Source organism: Raphanus sativus, chromosome 8 (genome assembly GCF_000801105.2).
Source record: "Raphanus sativus cultivar WK10039 chromosome 8, ASM80110v3, whole genome shotgun sequence".
In the NCBI taxonomy this organism is placed as follows: domain Eukaryota; kingdom Viridiplantae; phylum Streptophyta; class Magnoliopsida; order Brassicales; family Brassicaceae; genus Raphanus; species Raphanus sativus.
Window position 1 is genome coordinate 12143144 of NC_079518.1, and position 21946 is coordinate 12165089.

Consider the following 21946-nt stretch of genomic DNA (forward strand, 5'->3'; position numbering starts at 1 on the left):
ACTCATAGGGGGAGAATGAAGACGTGGTCTTTTGTCCAGAGGTGATGAGTTCACATGCGTAGTCAAAAAGGGGGAGATTGAAGATGTATATTCTGTATCAGTTCGTGAAGTACTACAGGAGGTAGTACATGTGTGTGTCATGAAGATGGGCTGAGTTGGAGTTCGTGTCTTGTGATGTCCGTGGGCTTGTTAAGCTTGGAGAAGAAGTAATATAATTACTGGAACATTTACATTAAGTGTAAATGGTATTACTTGGAGAGGAAAAGGCAAGATAGTTATTTCTTAAGAGAAAAAGGAAAGTTGCTTAAGTTGCTTTTGGAAGAACTTGAGGAGCAAGTTCTGGTTATCTATACAAGGAGGACGTGCCTCCATGGAGAAAGGTGTCTTTGCAAAAAGAAAAACAGTTGAGAGATCGTTCTGGTATTGCTTGTGTGATCAAGCCTTAGGTGTCACTGCTCTGCGTTAGGTGTTGACGTAGTTGGTGAAGTACTTCCGAGAAGTGGAAGACTGAAGTCTGAACTCAAGGAGAGTTTAGCTCGGGGTTTGGAGGATCCTGATAAACAGAAATCTAGACTCTAGGGTGAGTTTTAGCTTAGGATTTGGCTAATCCTAAATGATTCTTGTAATAGAAAAGATTGGTGTAAGACTTTCTTGTTCTAGTGAATTCGAAAAGAGAAACTTGTGTCTTTTACTTTCTGCACTTTAATTCTCTGCTCTCGCTACATCAACATTTGAGGCAGTTTAAAATCTTGGTTTTGTGCATTGGTTTCTCATCTATACAAAGAGATTTTGCTATACTTTTCTCAACTAACCGAGAAGCAGAATCTTGTTTCCTTCCCATGGGTCGCCTACCAAAACCAAATGCTATGTCAAAGATGCATAGCAACAAACAAAGGAAGCAAATTAAAAAGCTTGCAAGCAGTAGACTATATGAAACTTAAGAGAAATTTGATTGATAGGCTGATAGCAGATATCAGATATACATAATACGCGAAACCAAAGCCAGTACTCAAAGTGCAAGACCTAAGAGGAGGAGAGAGACTTACAGTGAGAGGAGTGTATGTGAGTTAAGGCGAAAATAGCGAAAGTGAGAGTGTAGGTGAGGCACTGAAGGACACTTCTGAGGTAGCAGGTATTGCCGAGATTCCGCAACCCTAAGGAGGGACAGTTCCTACGCTTATAACTGAGTAGACTCGCACCAGGAAAGACAAACTTGTATAACTTAATTTCTCTTTGCATACCTTTTATTTATCAAGAAAAACAAATTCTGAGTTACTGTGATTGTCTAAGGAATACAAACTAAATCTCGAAACACTTACTTGAGTGCCTGTCGGTACGTCTACGTTGAATTTTGCATCCTCTATTCTTCTATTTTCAGGAAGTTGTTCATGTCAAGATGGAAGCATCGCTGTTTAAAGTGGATTTCTAACGTTATATTTAAGAAAAACTCCAGGAGTCTTAAGCTTCTGATAAGCTTTGACCATAAGGTTTTTCACTTCTTTCAAAGCTTATTAGCTTCTGCAAAGACAAGACCACAGTCACGATAGTATACATGTGGATATCAGCGATAACACAATTAGCTTGAAGCTGGACGAAAGAATTGCTGAGAAGATTCTTAGTATCACCATCTTCACTCTGCAACTGATTTAGAAGCATGTTATAGCTAAATGGAAGACCCTTAAGAAAAAAAGAAACAAAACAGTCTAGGTTAATCATTTCATACCTTATGGATATAATTACACTATCAGATACTTAACAATGTACCTGTTCAGAAATCATCACTTCCTTTAAGCATTTTTATAGCAACAGTGGGTTCCTGGTTTTAAATGCCTGTGATTATAGGACCACATGAAAAAATTGAGAGTCTTTTCATCTACAATTTTGATAGAATAAACGAAGCATGTTTGGGAAAGGAAACGAAAACCTTCGTTCTCAAAAATGAGATGTGCTTTTAGCCTTGTTATCAATCCTTTTCCACTTTTGAAGAATTCCGCAAGCACCCTGTTACTTTGTACTGAGAATAAGCTATTGAGCCAAATTCATTAAAGCCGGAAGAGTGACAGGGGACTTCCCATTTGGTTTCATAGCCATGGATTGAGTTTAGAGCGGTTCTAGAATTTTGGTTTGTACACAAGGAAAGAAGATCAGTATATAAAGAAAGAGGAAAAGAGGGAGTTGAAACGAAATCATTAAGATGATATTGATTGATCGAAGTAAAGTGGAGTATTGATTGTGTAGAAGTTGATCGATTAGAACTCAGTCTCTATGGTATTCAAGCGGAGAAGACGAAGTGGTAGAGGAGAAGATGATCGTTTCATCTGTCGTCAGTTTGCTATCTGATTGTTGGATTAGGGCAAATAAGAAATCAAGCCCAAACGTAAGCAAAATCAAGCCCAAACGTAAGTCCACTCTGAAAAAAGGTGATGATTGGTTGATTATTTTTGATGACGTGGACTGGCTAGATGTTGAGAATGAAGGGCTTTTAGTATAGTACTGATTATCTAGACAATGAATGACTTTTTAAATAAAAACTGTGAGAATGCTTCTAATGACAATACCTATATAACTACGTGTAATATAGTTACAAATAATTATTAGTTCATGTTTTACTAATTCAAAAATCTATATAATAAGCGCTTAAGGGAATTACAAATTTAATATGGCGAACCGGGTTCAAATCCTACCGACCACACGGATATGGTTTATTGCTTTCGGCTTATTTGAATACCCAGGAGAAGGTCTATCCATGGACTGTATCTCCATCCGGGGGTTAGGTCTGTGTCTTTAATAGACCCGGATTTAACCCTTTTCTTTAATAAACAAAAATCTATATAATAAATAATTATTTATGTTTTAGAATAAATTTTAAATCAAACACAATATATATACATATGATAAAAAATTCATCAAAATATATATATGTTTATTATTGTGAAAAACTTTTAAAAGTACTTATATATTAGAAATATTTTAGAAAATATTTTATACAAATATTTTTGATTGATCAATATTTAATTATGATTTTATTATATCTTAATGTTTTATAATAAAAAATATTATTTCAAGATAACAACAAAGTATATAAATATATATAAGAATTATCTTAATTTTTTTAAACATGTTTCTATTTTGATGATTTTATTATACTAGTTTATAAAATCAATTAGCTAATATACCTTATAATCTAATATTATTAAATATACAATTATTTTTAATTATATAATATGCAAAAATATCTAAAATTTTCCATGATATATAATCAAAATCAATTTTTATTGATTCATATTTAACTACAATTGTTTCTATGTATTAATCTTTTATAATAGAAAGAATTATTTCAGATAACCAAAACAAAAGAAATATATATATATATATATATATATATAAATTATATTTTTTAAAATATAGTTTTGATGACTTATCATATTAATTTATAATCAATTAGTTAATATAAAATAAAACCTAATATTATTAATAGAATTTTTTTAATTATATAATAAGTTAAATACCTAAAATCATAGAGAACGTGGCACATAAACAAATTCACTTCTCAAATTATTTTTAACATATAATAAAAATATCTAAAATCATGGAAAACATGATATATAAACAAAATCATTTTTAGATTGATATATCTAATAATAAATTGTTCTAACTCTTAATCTTTTATAATAGAAACTACTATTTTCTAGATAACAACAATATATATATATATATATATATATATTATATATAATATAAAAATTTAAATATTTTTGTAATAGAAAATATTACTTTCCAGATAACAATATATATAAATATAAGATACAAAAATATTTCCTAAAATCATGGAGAAATTGACACATAAGCTAAATCACTTCATAAATAATAGTATATATATATATATATAAATTATATTTTTTTAAATATAGTTGTGATGACTTATCATATTAATTTATAATCAATTAGTTAATATAAAATAAAACCTAATATTATTAATAGAATTTTTTTAATTATATAATAAGTTAAATACCTAAAATCATAGAGAACGTGGCACATAAACAAATTCACTTCTGAAATTATTTTAACATATAATAAAAATATCTAAAATCATGGAAAACATGATATATAAACAAAATCATTTTTAGATTGATATATCTAATAATAAATTGTTCTAAGTCTTAATCTTTTATAATAGAAACTACTATTTTCTAGATAACAACAATATATATATATATATATATATATATATATATATATTTATATATAATATAAAATATTTAATATATATATATATATATTTATATATAATATAAAAATTTAAATATTTTTGTAATAGAAAATATTACTTTCCAGATAACAATATATATAAATATAAGATACAAAAAGTATTTCCTAAAATCATGGAGAAATTGACACATAAGCTAAATCACTTCATAAATAATAGTATAGATAGATAGTATTTTTTGTTAATCACACATTAGGATAGAGTTTATTGTTAATAATAACACTCGCAAATAATAAAAAGGGGACTGTAAAAATTACCATATGACAAATAAATACATGATAATATTATAATAATTATTACACTTGGAGAGCACGTTTCGTACCAACGTCTTGGACAAATCGTTAACAAGACGGTCACAAACGTGAAGCTGAAGTAGATGTAAGAGTAGCAAATTTCGTTTTGACTCTAGTGAAGCTATGAAATAATATATATTTATAAAATTTATATATAATATAAATTCATTATATAAATTTCATTAGTGATTTAGTGATTTGTCATCTTCAACGAGCACATTTCATTATATGAATTTTCATTCAATCCAGAGCATATGTGAAGACTTATAGGAATTCTCATTCACTCTTCTATGAATTCTCTTCCATAAATTTAAGAGAGACTTACCTAAAAAGACACATTAGGAATTTTGTTTACTCTATAAGACACAAAGCAACTTTGACACACTTTCTTATGCCAGCTGTCTTTATTTAGACTGAAATTGTCCTTGGTTGCCTGTAAGGAGAATATGTGTTGGTTTTAATAAAGCAATGAAACGTAACTAGAAAAACAGTATTTTAACATATTTTATTTATTCAGACTTTATTGTTAGTCGTAAGATGTCTTATTTAAATCTGATCTAAGGATCCTTGTTAACTTGTATTTTTTCTGTGACCTAACTAGTTTGTACTAATTTCACCGTTATGAGTAATTTGCTAATTTTTAATTTTTTTGAATATATATAGTAAATTTGATTGATACAATAAATTATATAGTTTTATTCTCTATATTTTAACATCTATTTTGATATAAAAAAATATTTTAACAATTTTCCAAAAATATATGGACATGATAATTGTGGATGATTTAGTAGTGGTTGAGAAAATTATAGACAAAAATACATGGACGGAAAAATGTGGATGAAACAGTTGTAGACATGAAAAGAGTCCTGATGGACATAGAATATGTAGGCTAGGATGATACCAATTACCGGAAAAAAGATCCATGGAAAATCTAAAAAGTCGTGTGATTTGTGAGTGTAGACTTGCGGAAGCACAGTATGGTGATGCGCTGACTTATTGGCCACCAGAAAGGATGGATTTTGCAACTGGACTTAAAACACCCTTGTATCCACAGAGCTGTTGTCCAAGTATCTCATGTCCACCACAACCCTATGCACCAATTTCTTGTCCACAAAACACATGTCCATCCATCTTCCACACATCGAAACTCATGTGTTGTTTGCAACAAACAAATTTTCCCACAATCACTTTCACATCTATTTAAAATTAAATATACCTCCATCCCTCATGCGTTACCAGATATACATGAGTTTGAGATAATTAAAGGATGTGTGATGTTTTTCTTGTTAGTTGGTTGAGAAAATTATAGACAAAAGATACATGGACGGGAAAATGTGGATGAAACAGTTGTAGACATGAAAAGAGTCTTGATGGACATATAATATGTAGACTAAGATGATACCGGTACATGAAGAAATATCCATGGAAGATCTTAAAAGTCGTGTGCTTTCTGAGTTTAGACTTGCAAAGCAAAGTATTGTGATGCGCTGACTTATTGGCCACAAGATAGCATGGATTTTGCAACTGGAATTAATCCCCCTGTATCCACAGAGCTGTTGTCCATGTATCTCATGTCCACCACGATCCTATTCACCGATCTCTTATCCACGAAACACATGTCCATTCATCTTCCATACATCGAAACTCATGTGTTATTTGCAACAAACAAACTTTCCCACAATCGCTTTCACATCTATTCAAAGTTAAATATACCTCCATCCCTCATGTGTTACCAGATATACATGAGTTTGAGATAATCAAAGGTTGTGTGATGTTTTTTCTGTTGGTCACCATCCACAAAACTCTCGTCCACAAATCTCCAATCCATGCAACTCCCATTTACCAATCTCCCATCCACCAAATGTCCATCCACAAGACCACAAGACGTCTCCGTCTCATCATGTCCAAGAACTGTTTTTCTGCAAAATTATATAAAAAAAGACGAGTTTTGTCTTAGACCTATAATTGGACTTAATTATGTAGTTGCTTGTGAAATTAAAAACTAACTTTCCATGTCGGAGATTGATATCAAAGCAAAGCGGCGGAGGCGAACACATGTTACAATTAATGAATCAGATTCTTGATTAGAGAAAATTAGACGACCCAATTACTGGATTGAGAAAGTGGAAATAGAAAAAAAGGGATTAGACTTTGGTTTGTGAGAGGTTGCTCAATTTAGGGAAGAAGGGGATTAGATAATTGTTTTTTTTAATATTATGTTTGTTCAAGATCGAGAAGATGTCGAGGAAAAAAAGATTAGATTCACTATGTGAGTCTTTTGTTGATTTAAAGGTTCGAAGAGATAATGAGATATTTGGTTAAAAAAAGGAAGAAAATAATAATTTGTTTATTAAAGAAGGCAAAAAGAAAATTGGTTGGCTCTAGTTAAAGAAGCTAACGAAAGATACATATTGGGTAGTTAGAGGATATTTGGGTAAATTTACTTGGATAAAGTGTGTCATTCTACAGATGTGTCCTTTAGTGAAATTGATAACTTGGATTGTGTCTCACAAAGTAAAATTTTCTAAATTTAAGCGATCAAACCCACAGTGCACCAGCGATAAGACTTCAATTACTAAAATGAAATCCATTGATTTTCAAAAAACTAAAATAGATTTGTACCACTGATGATATTCTTTTTTTGGCTTAAATTTGGCTGATGATATTCAATATGCCAGCTTTCAGGATTTAAATTATTAAAATCATCTATAAATAATATATATACCTACTAGTAGAAGTGTGGGCATGTAAGTTCAACCTAATCCACCCAAAATATATTTATTTCTCTCTAAAAAAGTGATTGTATAATATCTTCAAATTATGTGAGATTCGCGCCTTGCGCGGAATGAAATATTTATTTATTTTTGGCCGAAAGAGAAATATTTTGTTCAAAACTATCACTCGTTTTGATAAAATATATTATGAATAAATACATATACTTAAAATGTTATAATGTTTATGATTTAATTTATAAATGGAAAACATTTAAAATATAGAGTTCTTGGTATTAAATATATGAAATGTGGGACAAAGCAAATGACTTGTAAGAATACTTGGTATAAGGTCTTGATTGACAAAGCAAATGATAAAGCAATAGCAGTATGATATATAAGCAGTATGCTGCAGAAGTTGTATACTTTTGCTAAAATATTTAATATATTGATTGATAAAGCAGTGTGAACATACAATTTTAGATTATTATAAAATTAGTATATAATATATAATATATTTAGTTGTAATGAATATATTTCTAATATATATGTATATAAAAAATTAATATATAAAATAAAAAATATATAATTAATTTATAATATTTCCTTATTTCAAAAATTATTATATCAAAAATTTTATTTTAAAATAAATTATAAAATTAAAATATCTATTTAAAAAATAATATTTCATATTAAAAATATAACTTAATTTATATAATTAAATTAGATTATTTTAAATGTGAAATAGTAGTTTTAAAAACAAAATTATATTGTAAATTTATTTTAGAAATGAAATATTATTTTCTCGATATATAATAATTTTCTGATATTGTTAAATAAAATAAACTAATTATATATTTTTGATCTGATTTTTACAATAAAATAAACTAATGTGACTGACTTGGTATCCTTCTAAGTAGTCTTGTATAGCTTTTCTATTAAAAATTAGATTTGTTGTGTTGCTCGCTGATAGTATGTGAACAGTGTTCCTGCCAGAATATAGAGTGTTGTTTCTATTACAGTTAATTATAGCAACATCAAGCTATTCTTACAACTAAATTTTAAAATATAACATTCGCTGTTCTCGGTGAAATTTAAATCACGAATGTCATACCTGCCAGAAACAATCTTAATATCTGCACTAAGGTTCAAGCAGAGATTAGTTAGAACCAAATAAATATCAATTTTTTTTGGCCAAACAATTTAATTATCAACTTAAAACCAATCCTCACAAGAGTGGATCAAATTGGCCTACCAAATCCTTCGTAACAAAAGGATGAATCTTATCTCCCTGTTTAAAAAAACACAACAAACTCACGAAACAGATAGGTATGGTGGTTATTAGAAATACATAAAAGAAACTTACAAAGAAATCGACTAAGACCATCTCAATAATCTCTCCACCAGCTGAAAAATATTGTTTCCACAAATGAACAATCTTCACCTTAATTCTTTACATGGATTTGAAAGGTTTTTAATTTGTAAGTCTGATCGAAATTTAGCCATTGATAGTTGGGTGATATTGTTTTGGTTGCTAGGTTTCTCGGCTCGGGTAAAAGTGGTTCCTTTTTGCCGATATAATTCGCGTATATATACACAATTTATGTAAAGGAGTAAATTTCGGCTATTAGATTCAATCAAAACGATTTACAAATACAAAGTTTTGTCATTAGTATTAGCCTTCCTTTTTGGTGTAATTCGAATGATTCAAATATATAGGAGAATAATTGCTTGATTCAATTTTAAAAGTTTTGTCATTAATATTAGCCTTTCTTTTTGGTGCTTTTCGAATGATAGCATTAAACTACACACATAACAGTAATACAAACATTTCTATGAAACTTACATATATATATTATAACTATTAATTGAATGTATGTACCCGTTATATCATCTAAGTTAATGATAAAAACAAAGTAAATGACTATTTAAAAATAGAAAAGCGAATCAAACAAACCAGAAATTGGTAAAACTTTAAACCATACTAAACCATATTACATTTAACCAAGTTTCACCATTGAAAATTGTGATGCATCATGCATCCATAATAAAAGATTGAAAACCTAATATAAATTGTTGAAACAGTCGTTGATAGACATGTATGTATATGTTTCTTATATACAATGGTGTAGCTCTGGCATATGTTTCCCAAATCCAAACGGTTTTTAGTGGAATGTGTTATAAAACACGTCCGGCCTCTAGACTTCTGAAAGAAACTTGGGGTTCGAACTTGTGAGGAAAGTCTCCGCCTTTGGACGTCTCCGATGCTTCAACCTTCAACACACACACACACCAAGATCGAACCTTTATGTTTACTCTGTCACGCAACACACACAGAACAGAGCTTTCAAAAAAACAGAGTAGTAAAACACAAAACAGAGTAAGAGAGAACAGAGCAAAGCGCAAATGATAACCCAGTTACACCCGTTAACGAGGGTATTAGTCTGAGCCGGGAACGGTATCCCGGAATCCACTAGATATCAGAGATTACAAGTGTATTTTAACCTCAAGACCTTTTCAGTATCTATCTTGGTTTAAACCTAGCTTCTAATCTCTCAAGAACACTTACAAGCTTATACTTTGAGAAATGCTCTTGTTTTTGCTCACACTACTCTCTCACAACAATGACTCACTTAAATACAAATCTCATTAGACCTAGAGGACCCTTGATGCACCGCCAGCGCACGTTCCTTTCCATACAAGTCATTAAAGACTGAACGTTATCTGCTTGTCCATAACCCGACAAAACAGCTTGTGCTTTTGCCTTTATCAGACTGAGCCAAACGGCTCTCTTCCTTGTGGTCCTGCAATCCCAATGCATCATGTGACTTGTACTATGTCGCTTGTTGCCTTTTTTCACACCTATGAGTGTCGTTTTGCATTGATCTTCTTCACTAAGTTCCCAACAAATCTCCACCTAGTAAAGACAGATCAAAAAACGCCATAGGACTTAACCTGAAGTAGAGTAGCACTATCTTGGATTCCTGTTCCCGGAGCCTGAGCTTATTACTCAGAGTTGACCCTCAGCAAGTTCATTGCAGCTCTGAACTTACTGACTGGTACAATCTTGGTAAAGATATCAGCAGGGTTGATCAATGTTGATATCTTCGACACCTTTATAAGGCCCTTCTCAATGATCTCTCTGATCTTGTGATACTTGGTATCAACGTGTTTCGTTCTCTCGTGATACACGTTGTTCTTGGACAATGCTATAGCACTTTGAGAATCGCAGAAGATCTCAACGCATCCTTGATCATATCCAAAATCCATCAGAAGACCCTTGAGCCACAGAGCTTCCTTGCCTGCATCATTCATCGCTAAATACTCAGCTTCAGTGGTTGACAGAGTTACCACTTTCTGAAGCCTGGACCTCCAACTGATAATGTTCCCTCCAAGGGTAAACACAACCCCACTGATCGATCTTCTCTTGTCTCGATCAGCTGCATAGTCAGAGTCACAGTATCCTTTCAACACGAACTCTGACCCCTTTCTGTAACAGAGCTTCATGTTCAGCGAACCTTTGACGTATCTCATGATCCACTTTACTCCTAGCCAATGATCCTTGATAGGATTTCCCATGAATCTGCTGATGATTCCCACAGGGTAGGCTAGGTCTGGTCTTGTACATATCATTGAGTACATCAAACTTCCAACAGCATTAGCATAAGGAACAGTCCTCATGTAATCTTCATCGGCAAGCAACTGATCCTTAGTTGCAGAGCGAAACCTCATGTGAGCACCTAATGGCGTTGCAACCTCTTTCGCGTGATCCATCTTGTACACCTCCAGAAGCTTCTCCACATATCCTTGTTGAGACATCCACAACTTCCCATTCTTTCTGTCTCTTCTGATCTCAATCCCCAGAATTTTCTTTGTCGGACCGAGATCCTTCATCTCAAACTTCCTGCTGAGTTGCTCATTTATCTCTGTCACCAAGCTCTTGTCCTTTGCAGCCACTAGCATATCATCAACGTAGATTAGCAAATAGACCTTTGCCCCATTCTTACAGGTCTTCACATAGACACAGCTGTCTCCGTAGCTTCTCACAAACTTCAGTTCAGTCATGAAACTGTCAAATTTCTGATTCCATCTCCTTGGCGCCTGTTTCAGGCCATAAAGAGCCTTGTTCAGCAAGCATACTTGACCCTTCTTGAACTGACTTTCATAGCCTTCTGGAATCTCCATGTAGATCTTCTCATCCAACTCCCCGTTTAGGAAAGCTGTCTTCACATCTAACTGTTCCAGTTCAAGATCTTCCTCCACTACAATATTCAGCAGAATCCTTATAGATACATGCCTTACTACTGGTGAAAAAATCTCTGTGTAGTCTATGCCTTCCTTCTGAGCATAGCCTTTAGCTACAAGACGTGACTTATGTCTTGGTCTCTCAACCCCTGGAATCCCTGATTTCTTCTTGTAGATCCACTTACGTCCGATTACACGCTGTCCTTTTGACCTGTTTACCACAGTCCAAGTGTTGTTTCTATGGTGAGAGTCCATCTCATCATCCATACCTTCCTTCGAAAACTCCCAATCTTCATCATCTCTAGCTTCTTGATAGCTAGCTGGTTCTCTTGAGTCACCATCGACCGTAGTAATCAGAGACTCAGCATCAAAGCATTCTTCTTCATCATCAGTGTCTTCACTGAAGTATCCCTCAATGTCAAACCTCTTGGTTGCTCTGATTTCTCTACGTTCTCTGTCTCGAACTAGATGATAGCTTTCAGGTGAATCATCTGACTCTTCTTCCTGATATTGATCATGTTCTGATTCATGACCATCATCTCCGTTCTGATCTGAGCCTTCCTGAGTACCAGTGTTGTGCTGATCATCTTCTGAACCATCAGCAGCTTCATGAAGATCTCCACCTGAGGTGCTATCACTTGTCTCTCCGAGATCAATGTCAAACAACATTTCCTCAGACTCGTATTGATTGCCTGCCTTCTGCTTTCCCTTCTGAGTGACGTCTTTATAGACTGCACTCTCCTGAAAAATAACATTTCTGCTTATCTGGCATTTCTGTTCATCAAGCAACCATACTTTGTAGCCTTTTATGCCAGGAGGATAGCCAAGAAGAACTGCCTTCTTTGCTCTTGGATTGAGCTTTCCTTCATCTGCATGACTGAAGCACACACATCCAAACCTCCTCAGATAGCTGTACACAGGTGGTCTTCCATTCCACTCCTTGTCTGGAATTTCAAATTTTATTGCAGAGGAAGGGGTCTTGTTGATCAGTGTGACTGCCGTTTGTGTAGCTTCTGCCCAGAACTTTCTTGGTAAGCCAGAATCACTTAACATGCTTCTAACTTTCTCCAGTATAGTTCGGTTCATCCTCTCTGCAACACTATTTTGTTGCGGTGTGTAAGAGCACGTTCTATGTCTTACAATACCTTTCTCCTTGCAGAAGTTATCAAATCTTGTATTACAAAATTCGAGACCGTTGTCTGTTCTCAGTATCTTGACCTTCTTCTCTGTTTGATTTTCAATCATTAAGCACCACTCCACAAAGGTACCAAACGCTTCATCTTTATGCTTCAAGAAATACACCCAAGTCTTTCTTGTGTAGTCATCTATAAACGATATGAAGTACTGACACCTTCCTAGTGAGAACGGAACGCTAGGTGCTCCCCACAGATCAGAATGGACATAGTCCAGTTTGTCCTTTGTGTCATGAGTAGCCACAGAGAAACTGACCCTCCTTGCTCTTCCGTAGACACAATCTTCACACATATCAAACACTGACACCTTCTTCTTATCAAGTAGGCCTTTCTTTACCAGCAGACTAAGATTCTTCTGACTCATATGCCCCAGCCTTCTGTGCCATAGCACAGTATCATCGCTTCTCTTCTCTGTGACATACGACTGACCAATCTCTGGTTTCCCTTGTAGCAGATACAGCTTCTCGTGTCTTTTCCCCTGTAGAACTGTCTTGTTATCTTTATAGATACTCAAGACTCCTTCCTTGGATTCAAAACTGTATCCACTCTCCTCCATGGTTCCCATAGACAGCAAGTTTCGGTCCATCTCAGGGATGTATCTTACTCCGGTTAGTAAGAACATTGATCCATCTTCATTTCTGATCATGATAGTCCCAACTCCCCTGACCTTTGATGTTGTCTTGTTCCCCATACGAACTGTACCTCCACTGACATCTTTTAGCGTTTCAAACCACTCCTTTTTGTATGTCATGTGGTAGCTACATCCTGTGTCCATGACCCATTCATTCTCCAGATTTATGTCTGTTGAATAATGAGCTTCAAGAACGTAGAGACCTGCAGCTTCATTCTTGTTATCTTTAACCATAGCAGCTTCTCCTCTGCTGTTGTTTCTTGATTCTTTGGTTTATTCTGAGACTTGCCTTTGTTGGGGCAAGTACTCTTGAAGTGTCCTTCTTCACCACACGACCAACATACTTTCTTGCCTCTTGACTTTGAACGAGATTTCGACTGTCTTGAGCTTCTGTCTCTGCTTTCTGATCTTCCTCTCTGATCTCCTCTTTCCATCGCATACAAGCTTTCTGCTTGACCTTTAGACCCTTTCGAGTTTGACCCATTCTCCAACTCTTTTGCACATATTGCAGCAACAACCTCATCAAGCGTAAGCGTTGTTCTTCCTGTCCCATATCTCAGTGTGTCTCTCAGTTGATCAAACTGACGTGGTAGAGACATGAGAAGCAATATAGCTTGGTCTTCATCAGGTACTTGAACATCGATGTTTTCCAGATCTGTTATGAGATGAAGGAACTCATCGATATTCCCTTCAACAGATAAGCTCTCAGACATCTTGAAACCATAGAGCTTCTGTTTAAGATAGAAACGGTTTGGGAGAGCTTTGGCAAGGTACAACATGTCCAGTGCCTTCAGCATCCCTACAACGGTTTCCTCCTTTCTTATCTTCCTCAAAACTCTGTTTGATACACTGAAGACGATAGTACTTCTGGCCTTCTTGATTTTTTCTGCTAAAGCTTCTTCCTTTTCTTCAGCAATCTTCTTCTCTTCCGATGTTTCCTCTGGATCTTGAACTTTCTTCTTCACTCTGTCCGATTCTTCTAGGGATTTACTCAACCCTTGAAGATCCATCTGAGCTAGAAGCTTGTCTTTCCATAGCATGTAATCTCCGTGACCATCAAACTTTTCCAGCTCCACCACTCTTGATGTCGTCGTCATGGTCTCAGACCGAGACCAACCGCTCAGAACCTGGCTCTGATACCAATATGCGAGGAAAGTCTCCGCCTTTGGACGTCTCCGATGCTTCAACCTTCAACACACACACACACCAAGATCGAACCTTTATGTTTACTCTGTCACGCAACACACACAGAACAGAGCTTTCAAAGAAACAGAGTAGTAAAACACCCAGAGCAAAGCGCAAATGATAACCCAGTTACACCCGTTAACGAGGGTGTTAGTCTGGGCCGGGAACGGTATCCCGGAATCCACTAGATATCAGAGATTACAAGTGTATTTTAACCTCAAGACCTTTTCAGTATCTATCTTGGTTTAAACCTAGCTTCTAATCTCTCAAGAACACTTACAAGCTTATACTTTGAGAAATGCTCTTGTTTTTGCTCACACTACTCTCTCACAACAATGACTCACTTAAATACAAATCTCATTAGACCTAGAGGACCCTTAATGCACCGCCAGCGCACGTTCCTTTCCGTACAAGTCATTAAAGACTGAACGTTATCTGCTTGTCCATAACCCGACAAAACAGCTTGTGCTTTTGCCTTTATCAGACTGAGCCAAACAGCTCTCTTCCTTGTGGTCCTGCAATCCCAATGCATCACGTGACTTGTACTATGTCGCTTGTTGCCTTTCTTCACACCTATGAGTGTCGTTTTGCATTGATCTTCTTCACTAAATTCCCAACAGAACTTTATAAAATACTATCCTAAATAGTGGCTAATCTTTGTAACGCACCTATATAAAAATATATATTTTTGTAACACATATAAAAGTATCTAGATTATGAAAAATGGCTATGAGCTGAACATTAACTCTTAATATTCATTTTGTAGTTACAAATGTATATGGGATTCACTGAAGAACTATTATTCGACAATGGTGATGGTACGTTTAGATAAAAAAATGTGAACCGAATTGGTATATTCTAATAAATTATCATCTTGTAAGAGTATAGAACAAACAAAGCTCTGAAAAAAAAAATTGAATATCACCACAAAAGGAAGGATATTTTTTCAAAAAAAAGGAAAGATAATTAGACAAACGATTGTTGTTTTGTATGAGTATTTAGTCGGATGAAATTATTTTGGACAGTGGCATGACTTGTAATTTTTCTAGTAATGAAAGGCTATTCAAATAACTTGGCGGAAAAGAAATGTGAGCTTGACACCGTACCCAATTTTACTCAAATATTTCAAAACTTAATATATATATGTGATTGCCTTATACATAGCTTTTGAACTCAATTATATTCAATCACTTCCTTATTATTACACAAACATTAGTATGTTTGCGTGACCGCCTTGTAAATAGTGATCTATATATGCCAAAAATATAAAGGTCTTATTTATTTGATATATACAGGATCAATATAATGCCAAAATGGCTGCTCATCAAAACTTTCCAAAATTAATATATTCCTTATCAATCACGTAAATAGATTATGATCTCATTCTGTTTCAAATCTTATTATTACACAAAATTTAGTAGTCAAATACGTTAGTAATTTTAAATCATGGACGTACATTTATGACTTCCATTAGTATACACGTGATTGACCACAAATTAGGTAAGTTGAAGACCAAGAATTGTCAAATTTATGACTACGCGATGGGATTATGATCATATTCGATTTAATCATGCAATTATAACAATCGAAAATGGTCAAATCATACATGAATAAAAGTTATAGCAATATGATTCATAACATTATTTCCGATCATCTTATACCAAAAGATTATTTAACGGTAAACTATAATTTCACGACAATCTAACACCATAGAAAATTATATGTCATAGACTATAATTCCGGAAATTTTTATATTGAGTGCTAATTAAGGTTAATAGGCTAGAATTCAAACATTATATAGTAGACGATATAAAAAGAAAAAGGGTTTCTGAAAAAAAACTAACCATATTGTTTTAATATTTTCAAATATTATATTAATCAAAATAAGGATAACTGTATTCAATCGCCATGGATCTTCAAACATAAATTCATAATAATTTTTTTTATTAATAGTGTTAGAAACATTATATTAAATGCAAGACGCTATCAATCACAAATCTATATATCTATATATGGTAATACTTGACCGGAATTAGATTTCATAGTCAACGATTTCAATGATATAACATGATTATGAATATGAAACTACAATGGCATTTATATGTAATTTCTCTAGTAAGTTAAGGGTGATTTAATAAGTGGACTGAGAATGAATGTGGTGCTGCCACGTATGCATGGCACCCATGTAAATAACATACAACTTAAAGGTTACTCTCCTAAATTGCTTCTTGATTAATAAGAAAAGGATAGCTGGAATGAAGCTCTCTAATCTACGATTCAAAACTAATATTTTAATTTCATTTATTACAAATTCCCCAAAATTAAAGTAAATTAATTAGACTAAATATAACACAAAATGTATTTATATTTTCGAAAATTTGCGTGAGAAAGAGCTCTGTCATGTTTGATGTGCACAATTTAAGAATAATGGATAATCAAGTAAAGAGCAACTTTCAGTGTTGTAAGCGAGGGACTAAGGGTTGACAAAGTACGTAAATATAATAGTATTCCTACATTATCACCCTCCGATCTCTAGCGAAACAGCTGCCCGTGATATTATCCCATATCCGAAGAAAAGCAAAATCTCTGTGAATTGTATCAAAAATACATAACGAACCCTTCAAGCAATTCCATTGCCCAACAAAGAAGTCGCTGCAACTATTCTTTTTCTTGCCTTGGAAGCCTGCAATTTTCATATAGCAGCAGAGCAACTTCAAGTAGAGAAAAAAAAAAGTCTATAAAAAAAAATAGATTGGAATTGACCTGTTCGTTCCAACTCATGCAAGCAGTGACTATAGCAAGTATGATGCCTTGCGATGTAGAACCAAAGATCACACCGATCCATAGCCCTTTACCATTCATGTGACACCAAAACGCTAAGAAAAGTCCAACCGGAGCACCAATGAGATAGTAAGCCACCACATTTGCCCAAGCTCCAATATGTTGCCACCCACTTCCCCTAGCAACACCTATAGCCAAGTATATAAAACACAATGTGAGCTGCGAGATCGATTCTTCTCTTCCATCAACAAGTTGATATGGGTATCTTATTACCGCCAAGAACTGCTGAAAACCCGTCTACGATAAACGAGAGACAGAGTAAAGGAGCTAGCTCTGTCACATAGTCCACAACTTCTTTGCTGTTGCTAAAGGCGTATCCGAAAATATTCCTTGAAATGAAGAGGACTGTGCTACAAATGATAGCCTCTAGGAGCCAAAGGCATATACCAGCAAACACTGCAAGCCTAGCAACCTCTGGATTCCCTGCCCCCAATTCGTTTGAAATCCTTGTGCTGCCAAAGTAAAACAGGGCCCAACCGGTGTAACTAATATACAAATTCTCAAAACAAAACTTTGAGATGGTTAGTAAAAATCATACCTCACAGCAGCCGCGACACCCATTGGAATGACATAGTGTAAAGATCCTGTTGAAAGACTGTCATGAATACAACCAAGAGGATTTGAATATAGGTATTAGATTTGAATTCGTTTTCTAATTAATGAAATATGTAAACTAAAAAATTTGTTATCTTTATATATAAAAGACAGTTTAATCTCTCCTGGTGTTGCCACCTAGGATTCCATGTCACAAACTCACTGAATCTGCTACTGACACGTGTCCTCTTACAGCAAAACTTTGCGGTTCATTATCTCTGCGTTTCCTCCCCGTTCGGTCCTTAAAAATAATTCATTTGGTTTGGGCTTTCGTTGTTTCTTTGAATGGCATGCTGCTGGCCCATAGTTCATCTTTAACCTTTTGAAGGGTTCTTGACGTTCTTAAATCTCTGAAATTTTAAAACCGACCATAGAGTTCGACTAGGTTACGAGAGACGATTTTTTTTTTTTTTGAACAACAATTACGAGAGACGATTAATAACGGACAATCACTGGTAGAATTCGCCGTTCATGCCGATTCGGCTGGAGTTCTTCTCACAGGTAATGGAAACCGAAACCGTTACGGATACAAGCGTCGTCATTAACGTTTTCCTTAACTCATTTCACATTCAATGCTCTCCTCTTCTTTCAGTCGATGAATCTGAAGCTATAAATAGTTGAGTTTGTATTCGTGTAATTCATCATTCCATGCTTCACATACCGTTGTTAAATGTCTTCTTTTATTTGGATTTGAGCTCTCTGGCTATGGAAACGAATCCATGGATGTTTTTCTGTGAGCAAGTTGGATTGCAAGCTTATGGGACGTCGAGGATAATGGTTTTCTTCCCGGTAATTAGGTAGGAGAGAGTGGAGTCGGAGTTCGTCTCTGACAGAAATGGCGGAGGAGATGGTTGTTGAGAAGGATCTGGTGGTTGAATTGGAGTTGCGACGGCCGCTGAATTGAGGGAGCGATTAGGAGAGACATATACGGTGTGAAGGAAAGAGGCCATGAATGTGGAGGTTGGGAAGGGGATTGGAATGGTTTGGCGACGAAAACGGCGGTGGATGCAGAGGAGCAGATGAGCCTAGAGACGGAGAGAGAATCCCTAGCTGAGGCTCTTTGTCTTCTTTGTAACTTGCTCCTGGAAATGCAGATACCATCTATGGAATTTGGCGAGAGAGGAAAAATAGGTTACAGTGGCACATCCACAGACCACCGGAGACCCTCCTTTAGGGGATCAAGCTTATGATTTAAAACAGAATCACCGCCGCTAAAATTCATAATCCGATCCAAGCGATCACAAGAATGAGGTTATGACTCTCCCTCATGTGACTTCTTCAACACCATCATCTCTTCAATTGTATTTCAGTTTCCCGTGTGTCGGAATACTTTTGATATAATTATATACTTCCATCAGAGTTCTGAACTGTTCAAATTCATATTATTGTCACTTCTCGATAGACTTCTATTTGCTGGACATTTCATTTCAAAGCCAAGAATTCATCTCATGTGGGCTCCTGTTTTCAGAATCCTAATCATCCTAATTGGGCTCTTTCGTTTTGGATTTATTAGGTTAGTACTTATATGGATTTCAGTTAAGGATTAGGAAAATAACTATGGTTGGTCTTTGTAAGTTATCTTTACCAGTTTGACACATTAATTTTTTTAATCAAACATGCCACATTCAAGTATGTATATGCAAGCAAAGTTTCCAAAAAAAAAGAAGATTGTGTTTAGCGGTTCAATGAAGTCTTGACTTCTCGGATGATTTGATAACGAAGATGGAACTTAGAAGCCTCCGTAGTTATTGAGCCTGCTGTAAGTAAATGGGCATAATGTTGGGGAATTCTCCCGAGTGTATGCACTGCACTGATTTCTTAACTTTGATAAAACATATATATATATATATATATATATGTAGGAACATGCTAATTACTAATTAGCATGAAAAATAATAAGAAGGGATAAATATAAATTCAAGTGTAAATTCTGGTAGAAAACATATTATATTATCTCCACCGAAGAAATAAAGTAATATAATATCGTTGGTATTATGTAAATGTGTTTTGTTTACTTCCGAAGAAATAAAAATAAACACTATAGGAGAACGTTTCTGCAAAATAATCTGATCTTCTGTTTTCTGACAGTTAAAAATATATTTTGCCAATCATTGGAAAAGAGAAAGGGTAAATTGTTGCTAATTTGCAAAAATTTAAAGTTTTTAAATAGAATTTATTTTAATAAAGTAAAAGAGTCCAAAGAAAGTTATAAAGTATGTTTCCCCTTTAGATTTGGCATTAATTTTAATGTTGTTTACTACTAAGATCAAACCTACTAAGACATTTATATAATAATAAATAATGTGTTGTTCAAAAGAAAAAATAATAATAATAAATAATGCTAAACATTTGAAACTAAAATAAATATTAAAAATATAATGCTATTTATCAAAGAATAGTGAAGGTTATTGTTAGTTAATTATAAACAAAAATATCTATTATTACGATTTCAGAATTATTTCATTATTTGATTATTTATTTTTTTATAATATTTTAATCTATAATAATTTTTAAATATTTCATAAATTAATATAAAATAAGTTTTATTATAACTTTCCGCCCGTAGGGCGGGCCGACCCTAGTATATATATATATGTACACATTTTAACTCAAAACTAATCTTGTTTCAACAACATTTACGTGACAAATATATTAATTTAATCCTGATGCCAAAAAAAAAAAACAAATTCTAATCCTGAGATATGATGAAAAGAGTACCAGACTGAAAGAACAGAGGTCTCGAGTTTCGGATTAGGGAGGAGTCCTGAGGACAATATAAGGAGCTCAAACAACCACCATTCTAAGCTGCACACAGGAAAAGAAACAGACGAATAAAGCGAGAACGTAGGAGAGATAACGGATGAATTAATTGTCATACCAAGTCATTGCTGCTGATGGTATTCCAAATTGGAAAAACTGTTTGACGCCAGATACGAAATCAACAGACACGAAGCCACGAGTCTTCTCGCAAGAACTGGAGAGTCTCACATAACAAACGAGACTCAAGACGTTAAACCAGTAAGACAAGCTAATAGCCAAGGCGGCTCCATTGCTTCCGAGACCAAAAGTGTAGACAAGAATCCAACATACAGGTATATGGAACAAAAGTGTGCTTAAAGCACAGTAGAGAAGAGGTAGAACCAAACCCTGAGTCTGGAGAAACCTAGTTACCGGTTGTTGCACCGCTTGAGCGAACAGACCCGGTATAAGCCAGAGCGCATAGGAGCCAGCTACTTTGGAGATGTCATGGTCTTGTCCGACAGAGATCAATAGTTTGTCCATGTAAATCCAGAGAATCGAAATGAGGACGCAAATGGGAACGTTGGAGGCGATTGCAGAGTACGTGAAGGTTCCGAGTTTGGAGTATTGTTTGGCTCCGTAAGCTTGGCCACACAGAGTTTCAAGTGCACCCACTAACCCAAACTGCACAAAACAACCAAGAACAACCCTCCTTCTTAGACAAGCCTGGGACGGCTCTTGAAGTTAGCTATGTAGAAGGATATGTAATTACCATGATGCTGAAGCCGGAGACGTTAGCGAAGGAGGTGGCAAGAGCAACTCCGGAGAGCTGGAGCTCGCCACGGTGGCCGGCTACCATGACCGATATAAGAGGCAATAGATACTGAGCAACGGTCACGGTGGCCATAGGTGCGGCCATGCGGCTTACGTTCTTCAGCTCCGCCGTAAAATCCATCCGCCATGTCGGCGTCGGCTTTGGGTTCCCGGTGGTGCACTGCTCGTTTTCCGGTAAAAGAGGATCTTCCATTGTCTTCTTGGAATTGTTTAGTGTCGTGTCGTCGACCGTTTCTGTGTCTTTGGGACTTGTGTGAACGATATAAATGCACGAATCAAAAGATAACAGAGACTGACAAAACTAGTTGTATTTTTAAGAAAAACAAAAGTCAACGACGCTAGGTGAAGAATACATTTAATTGGTGGGACTAAAACAACTTGTAATAGCTGTTATCGATATCTGAAATTTCTTA

At 34.8% G+C, this 21946-nt stretch overlaps 1 protein-coding gene and 1 long non-coding RNA gene across 2 annotated transcripts; both read right to left on the reverse strand.

The window, feature by feature from the left end:
* Positions 1-9232: 9232 nt before the first annotated feature.
* Positions 9233-9868, reverse strand: LOC130498556 (uncharacterized). The gene is made up of 2 exons (XR_008937453.1): positions 9686-9868; positions 9233-9588 (listed from the first exon to the last, which is right to left on the reverse strand). It is a non-coding gene; the product is annotated as an uncharacterized LOC130498556 (long non-coding RNA).
* Positions 9869-16942: 7074 nt separating this feature from the next.
* Positions 16943-21798, reverse strand: LOC108860563 (protein DETOXIFICATION 6). Its single transcript, XM_056991774.1, has 7 exons — positions 21472-21798; positions 20839-21383; positions 20679-20765; positions 17905-17961; positions 17580-17818; positions 17289-17494; positions 16943-17208 (listed from the first exon to the last, which is right to left on the reverse strand). Exons 1-7 carry the CDS (start codon positions 21724-21726, stop codon positions 17146-17148), a joined length of 1452 nt encoding a protein of 483 aa, XP_056847754.1. The 5' UTR covers positions 21727-21798; the 3' UTR covers positions 16943-17145.
* Positions 21799-21946: the final 148 nt, after the last annotated feature.